This window comes from Tupaia chinensis, unplaced genomic scaffold, assembly GCF_000334495.1.
Source record: "Tupaia chinensis unplaced genomic scaffold, TupChi_1.0 Scaffold138665_1, whole genome shotgun sequence".
In the NCBI taxonomy this organism is placed as follows: domain Eukaryota; kingdom Metazoa; phylum Chordata; class Mammalia; order Scandentia; family Tupaiidae; genus Tupaia; species Tupaia belangeri.
The window spans coordinates 1,021,400-1,029,381 of NW_006198557.1; the positions used below are offsets into that span (position 1 = coordinate 1,021,400).

The window sequence follows — 7,982 nt, forward strand, 5'->3', positions numbered from 1 at the left end:
TCGGGCCCCATCGCCCGCACCCACCACACCCCCTGCCAGCTGCATGTTGTTACTACTTTTTAATTTGACCAGAGAGAGAGAAAAGAAAGCCAACTGCCAGGTCAGGGCATTGAACCACGGTCGGCCATGTAGAAATCCCGTGCCTTTAACCACCATGCCCGGCCGACCCCAGCGTCCTGTTTTCTCTCTAACCCAGGCATGTGGAGTGACAGTGCTGCCCTTACTGAGATGAGGAGGGCAGGGCAGGCTGGAGTAGCAACTGAATTGAGGTCTGACAAATTGACCTTTATTTTTTTTTTTTAAGTTTTTGCCGTTGGGCACATGTGCTTGCCAAAGAGAGGGAAAGTGAGAAATCGCCTCTTGGGGTTTTGAGCATGCCACAATCCCTTCTCCCATCTTCCTGCTGGAACTCTGGACAGGCACCATCCACAGGGTGTCATTTTGCACACCACGGGCTCTGGGACTTGAACCGCAGTTGGCCATGTGAGTCCAGCATCTTAACCACTGCTCCACCTTCTGGCCCCATCAGGTTGACTTTGAGGCATTCGCACACGAGGACCTGGTGTCAGGGGTCTGCTGTGGGGCTGGGGTATACAGGCAGATGGGGGTTCGCCGTAGTCTGACGAGGTCCCTGGAGGGGAGCAGACAGGAGGGAAGGGCTAAGCCTCCGGGCACCCCTGCTGTTCCCATCAGATGGTGCTGTGCTGGGTACCCCTGCTGTTCCCCACCAGATGGCGCCGTGCCCCTGGGGAGCGGCCGCCGTGGGGTCCTGGGTCCCTCCGTCAAGGCCGAGCGTGACCTGGCCCTCCCCGTGTCCCCGCAGACCGCCGACCGCCAGTACATGGAAGGCTTCAATGACGAGCTGGAGGCCTTCAAGGAGCGCGTGCGCGGCCGGGCCAAGCTGCGCATCGAGAAGGCCATGAAGGAGTACGAGGAGGAGGAGCGCAAGAAGCGGCTCGGCCCCGGCGGCCTGGACCCCGTGGAGGTCTACGAGTCCCTCCCAGAGGTGCGCTCCCTGGGCCAGGCCGGGTGGGGGCGGGACCCCGGCGTCAGAGGGACCCAAGTGACCCTGGCGCGTGCACCCCCAGGAACTGCAGAAGTGCTTCGACGTGAAGGACGTGCAGATGCTCCAAGACGCCATTAGCAAGATGGACCCCACCGTGAGTAACCTGCGGGTCCCAGGCCCTCGGGGACAGCCATGTCTTCCTGCCCCACCCCCAGCCCAGCCTCCCCCCTACCCGGGTCTCTGGAGCAGGCTGGGTAAAGCGTCCCTCCTGGGTCTCCAAGCCCACGGAGGTCAGGTCACCGTGCCGCATGCACACTTGATTAGGCACCTGCGGCGTACTCAGCACCCAACAGCGAGTGGAGCACCCTTGGGGTGGTCCCCCAACGTGGCCATTGTCGGGCGTGCAGGTGCACCGCCTCCGGTCCAGACCGAGCCCTGCACTGGGCCATGTGGGATCCAGTGCCTTAACCACCACGCCATCTGCTGGCTGCCTTTCCCTTCATATTTCCTCATCCCGTCAGCATTTGAGACTTGCACTGAGCTAAGTGTGTTTTTCAAGATGTTGAGGCCAGGACTTGAACCCTGGTTGACCATGCAGGGGTCCAGCTTCCTTTCTGTAGGACCAAGATGCTGCACTACAGGGTTAGCCGTTAATTTAAATTTAAATTTGGAACCAGCAGGTGACGTAACAGCTATATCGTTGGACTCCCATGTAGTTAACCGTGGTTTGAGTCCTTGGGCCTGGTGGCTTAAAGTCACGCCGGGCGCGTGTACGTGCGTGCCCAAGATCCTGAGAGGAGAATGGGGGAGAAGGGATTGCGGAGTGACCATCTCCCTTGTGGAGTGATTTCTCGCTTTCTGTCTCTGTCTGTCTGGCGAGCGCACACGCCCTATAGCAAAAATCTCCAAAAAAATAAAACACTCAAGGCTGGGAGGCCAGAGGTGGCAGGGTGCTTGATGGTGCTGGGCTCCCCTGTGACCAACCATGGTTTTTGTCCCAGATCTGGTGATTTGCTTTCTTTCTTTCTCTCTCTGTATCTCCCTCTCTGGTCAAATTAAAATAAATAAATAAAGATAAATAAAATAACCCTTAAAAAAATTTTTAAAAACTCTCTTTAACAAAATGTAGGTCAGTAAAGTTAAAATGCCAGCCAGCTGCCCCGGCTGCCCTGGCAGGGCTGGGCATCCCCATGCGGCCAGCGGCTGATGTCGGGCAGCCCCGCCCATAGAACATTCCCCAGAGCGCAGCTCCAGGCCGGGCGGGCCGTGGGGCAGTGGTGGCCCAGCCTGACTGTCCCCCTCTTCTCCCCACAGGATGCCAAGTACCACATGCAGCGCTGCATCGACTCCGGCCTCTGGGTCCCCAACTCCAAGTCCAGTGAGGCCAAGGAGGGGGAGGAGGCGGGCCCCGGGGACCCTTTGCTGGAAGCCGTCCCCAAGCCGGGCGACGAGAAGGATGGCAGCGCGTGACGCTCCCCGGCCACCACCACCAGCGCCGCCTGCCTGCAGGCTCCTGTGCGCCCCTTTCCAGAAAACAGAAATAGACACCGTGTCCCCAGCTCCAGGCTTCCTCCACTTTCACCGCTCCCCCAGCGCGGGGGGCCTGCCCTGTCCCCCCCACTGCCCTCGCCCCCCAGCGCTCATTCAAGTTTCCGCTTTGAGTCGAGGGGCTTCACTGCCTGTCGCCCCCGTCAGCGTTATGCCAAAGGCCCCGGGGGCCCGGGGAGGGGCAGAGGCTGCCAGGCTGGTCCACCAGGTGGAGGGGTCCCAGGCCGAGGGGCTGCCCTGTCACCACCATGGGCTCCGATGTCACTGTTGGTTTGCTGCTGAGCCTTCTGTCTGGCAAACAGCCACGATCTTCAATAAAGGATTTCAGATGCTCGCGGGCGGCCGAGGGCCCTTCTCTGGGGTGGCAGGAAAACCAGTGTCGGGCCGAGCTCGCAAAGCCCCAGACTTTGGCCCTCCTGGCGCTCGTGCCGTCCCACTGCCAGGAACAGTGAAGTCCTGGACCGTCGGTTTCTTGCAAGGACCCTTCCCTGGTCAGTCCTGTGCTGGTCTTGCCTCCCAGCCGCTTCCGTGGGCTCCTACATCCTTGGCTCAAAGTTCTGCCTCCAGAACAGAGTTTTTCATACTTTTTTCCTGAGCTTTTTTTGGAGAGGTTTTTGCTATAGGGCGCATGTGCTCACCAGAAAAAGAGACAGAGACAGAGAGATAGCAAGAAATCACCCCCAGGGGGGATGGCCACTCTGCAATCCCTTCTCCATTCTCCTCTTGGGATCTTGGGCATGCACGCACACGCGCCTGGCATGAGTTTAAGCCACCGGGTTCGGGACTCGAACCGTGATCAGCTACATGGGAGTTCAGTGATATACCTATTACGCTGGTCCCAATATTTTTTGTTTTGTTTTAAGAAAGATTTTTTTTGCATTCCCACATGACTGACTGGTTCGAGTCCCAGACCCGGTGGCTCCTTTTCTTGCTTTCTCTTTCTCTCTGCCTCTCTCTGGTCAGATTAGAAATTAATAATAACAAATGAGACTAGATACAGTTTTTATTTAAAGATTTTTGCTACGGGGGAGCATGCACTCAACAGAGAAAATAAGAAATCAACCCCCCAGATTGGATGCCCACACCGCAGACCCCTCCACTCTCAGGATTTGGGGTATGGACGTACACCCAGTGGACACAGCCAGTGTAGTTTCAAGCCGCAGGGTCTGGAAGCCTGAACCACAGCTGAGCACGTGTGAATTCAGTGAGGCAGCCTGGCGGTGGGGAGATGGGCCGTCCTGAGGGGAAGGGCTGTGTATTGAGAGGTTAGGCAGCCGGGGGAATGGGCGTCTCTAATGGAGATTACCATGGTCCCAGCGGTTCTGTCCTTGTTCTTTTATAGGGGAGGTAAAAACTACATGTTTTTATTAGTAGTATTATTCATTTTTTTATTTAAATTTGACGAGAGGGACAGAGTGAGAGTTTGAAAGCAAGTATCCAGATCCGGGACTCGAACCGTGGTCGGCCATGTGGGAATCCACCACCATGCCACCTGCTGGCCCCCAAACCACATATTTTTGTATATAATTTTTTAAAAAGAATTATTTAGTTTTATTCATCTATTTTAATTTGACCAGAGAGAGAGCAAGCCACCAGATCCAGGACTCGAACCATGGTCAACCATGTGGGAATGCTCTGTGTCTTAGTCACCACACTACCTGCCGGCCCCTTTTTTTTTTTTTTTTAAGAATTATTTTAACTTGCTTAATTTGACCAGAGAGGGACAGAGTGAGACAAAGTGAGAAAGCAGCTGCCAGGTCCAAGACTTGAACCGCAGTCAACTATGTGGGAGTCCAGCGCCCCTAACCACCATGCCACCTGCCACCGGTTCCCCCCTTTCTATATTGACTGCGGCTGTTAGAGCTTGGGCTTGTCCTGCTACATCAGCGCAAAGACCATCTGCTTGAAGGCTCTCCCCGCACAGTGCGTTAACCACTACGCCCCCTGCTGGCCGCCAGAAAACCTGTGTCCCCGTCTCAGCCGCCCTTCCTGTCCCAGCCAGCCTGGGTTCCAGGCTCACCCATAGACCCTGGGGCTCTGGGAAGTGTCTGAATCTCAACCCAGTACATTCCCCACGTGGGTCTGGTTGTGCTACCACTGGGCCACCACCTGGCTCCTCTTGTGACTTTCAAGAAGCCTGCCTTGGGACCAGCAGTTAGTGTAATGGCTATGTCGCTGGACTCCCATGTAGTCGACCACAGTTCAAGTCCCAGACCCGGTGGCTTAAACTCATGCCGGGTGCGTGCCCAAGATCCCAAGAGGAGAATGGAGGAGAAGGGATTGCGATGTGGCCATCCCCCTGGGGGGTGAATTACCGCTTTCTGTTTCTGTGTCTTTCTGGCGAGCGCACTTGCCCTATAGCAAAAACCCTATCCAAAAAAATAAATAACTCACAAGAGGCACATTTGCATGTGTGCCCAAAACCCCAAGAGGAGAATGGAGAAGAAATTGCAGTATCCTGGGGGGGAGTGTAATTTCTCACTTTCTGTCTCTCTGTCTTTCTCTTTCTAGCAACTGCACACTCCCTACAGCAAAACCTGTCAAAAAAAACAAAAAAAAGAATTTATTTAACTTTATCTGTTATTATTATTAAATTTGACCAAAGAGAGACAAAGAAGGAAAATGAGAAAGTAAGCCGCCAGGTTCAGGACTCGAACCGTAGCTGGCCTCATGGTAGACCAGAGCCCATAAGTGCCACGCCACTCACTGGCCTCTTTCTTAGTACTTAGAGACTAAATTCAACAACCACAAAAAATGGCATGAGGTATTTCTACTGCAGAGGAGGGCTTAGGGATAGTGAAGACTCCAGGTCAGGTCATAAAATTAGATATCTCTGATCTTCTGGAGTCTTCTGTCCTCGGGGACCCACTGTCACTCAGACCACGGCTCAGTGCCACCTCCTCCCAGAAGTCCCCTTGACCTGCTCTCTGAGTTGTCCTCACATGCGGCCATGCCCCGCTTTGTCAATTCGTGTGTCGTTGCCTCCCATGTATCAGGGCACAATCAGTGGCTTTCTTTCTTTCAAAAGATATTTATTTATTCATTCTAATTTCCCCCAGATAGAACGTGAGAAAGCAGACCACCAGGCCTGGGATTCAAACCCTGGCTAGCCATGTGGGAGCGTCCAGCGCCTTAACCACCACACCACCTGCTGGTCGCGTAGATCAGAGGCTTTCTGGTTTTTTGCATTAACCACAGTCCCCAGAAGGGGTTCTGGCACACACAGGTGGTCTTCAGGAAAGTTCCGCAAAGTTCTGAATAAAGAACTAAGAATGCAGTTCCAGCCAAGCCGGTCACCACCAGGGGGCGATAACAGACTGCAAAATACAAGCGCAATCCCCAGCGCTTTGTCTATGCGTGAGCCGGGCAAGTCCTGGCTGGGGCGGGGGAACCTGAGGCCAGGAGTATACCTCTCCCAAGTCCAGGACCCACAACTTCTCTTTACGGCAAAAACTCTTTTTATTTTTATATTTTCTTTTAAAAAATTATTTAATTTAATTTATTTATTTCCTTCTTTTAATTTGACCAGAGAGGGACAGAGAGAGTGGGAAAGCAAGAAAGCAAGTCACCAGGTCCAGGACATGAACCACTGTCGGCCATGTGGGAGTTCAGCTCCCTTAACCACCACACCACTTACCAGCCCCAACAAGAACTGATTTTTGGGGGGGCTGGCAGGGGGTGTGGTGGGTAAGGGCTCTGGGCTCCCCTATGGCTGAATTGATAAATAAAATAAATAATTCTTTTAAAAAAATAAAATACAGATGATAGAATTTAAAAAACAAAACCTGGTGTTTATTTTAATTATTTTATGCAACTTTATTTATTTATTTATTTTAATTTGACCAGAGGGGACAGAGTGAGAGAGAGAGAGGGAAAGTGAGAAAGCAAGCCACCAGGTCCGGGACTCAAACCGTGGTCAGCCATATGGGAGTCCAGAGCCCTTAACCACCACACCACCTGCAGGTCCAGTTACTGCAAAAACCCTTAAAGGTAAAATCAGCCTCATTTTCTGCTCAGCGATGTTCCTGTTCCTTTATTTATTTAAAACTGAAACATCACTCATTATTTGCTTTTTATTTTAAGATTTTTTCTATAGGGCAGGTACACTCACGACAGAGAGACAGAGAGAGGGAAAACGAGAAATAACCCCCCAGAAGGGATGGCCACACCACAATCCCCTCAGCCCAGCACATAAGGTCCCAGTTGTGTGCTCGAGTGAACTTTCTAGAGAATATAGACTCGTACCCATCAGGGCGTGGAGCCTTTTTGGAAAGATGCCCAGGAAATCCTGATTTAGGGAGGGGGCTCTGTTCCCTGAACACTGCCATGCAAAAGAACACAAAGAATTGTTTTCAATTCATCAACTATTGGCGTTTCCCAGTTCCGGTGGGAGCTCTGGGGGAGGCCCCTCTCTGCAGGCCTGGCAGAACCAGGGGAATCCCCGCTTCTCAGCTGCCTGCAAACCCGCAGGGTGGAGTGGCCCGTCGTCCCGGTTTGCCCAGGACTGTCCCAATTTTAGTACAGAAAAGCCCAGGTTGGGTAAGTCCCCGCAGTCCTGGGCAAGCCCCTCGTGTTGGACACTCTTGGGGCCAGGTCTGCATCGTAGGAGTTCGGGAAAGGCCTCGGGGCCTGAGGGCAGGTCTGTCTGCCTTCCAGCCACCTCCGTGCCTTCATTCATAATTTGCTATTGGCGGGTGGGCTCACTGGAGAGAGACAGGGTGGGGGGCGTTTTTCTTTTTAGAGATTTTTGCTATAGGGTACATGTGCTCCCTGGAGAGACAGAGACAGAGAGACAAAAAGTGAGAAATCACCCCCTCCGGGGGGATGGCCAGGCCACAATCCCTTCTCCTCCATTTTTCCTCTAGGGATTTTTGGCACACATGCACACGCACCCGGCGTGAGTTTAAGCCACCGGGTCTAGGACTCGAACTGCGGTCGACTACATGGGAGTCCAGCGACATAGCCATTACGCTAACTGCTGGTCCCAAGGTGGGGGCTTTTGAGAAAATATACTCCAGAGGATGGCCACATAGTAACCCCTGCTCCAGTGTCCTCGTGGGATTTCAGGCACACACGTGTCTCTGGCATGTTTTTCTTTAATTTCTTTCTTTCTTTCTTTTTTTTTTTAAAGAGATTTTTGCTATAGGGCGTACGTTCCCCGGAGAGACAGACAGAAAGTGAGTAATCACCCTCCGGAGTGGGATGGCCATGCCACAATTCCTTTTCCTCCACTCTGCTCTTGGGGTTTTTGGTTACATACACACACACACACACACACACACACATGCGTGTGCTCCTGGCGTGAATTTCAAGCCTCTAGGTCTGCGGCTCAAACCATGGTCAGCCATGTGGGAGTCCAGCGACGGAGCCATTCCGCCATCTGCCGGTGCCTGCCATCTGGCGAGTTTTTCAAGCCTCTGGGATTCAA

At 53.2% G+C, this 7,982-nt stretch overlaps 1 protein-coding gene across 1 annotated transcript in view; it reads left to right on the top strand.

The window, feature by feature from the left end:
- CDC37 (cell division cycle 37, HSP90 cochaperone) overlaps window positions 1–2,888 on the top strand; it is a 13,996-nt gene extending 11,108 nt beyond the window's left edge. Inside the window, exons 6-8 of the mRNA XM_006161546.2 lie at window positions 824–1,006; window positions 1,089–1,160; window positions 2,321–2,888. Coding sequence (XP_006161608.1) covers window positions 824–1,006; window positions 1,089–1,160; window positions 2,321–2,476 — 411 coding nt within the window. The 3' untranslated portion in view covers window positions 2,477–2,888. The remainder of the gene's footprint in view (window positions 1–823; window positions 1,007–1,088; window positions 1,161–2,320) is intronic.
- Window positions 2,889–7,982: the final 5,094 nt, after the last annotated feature.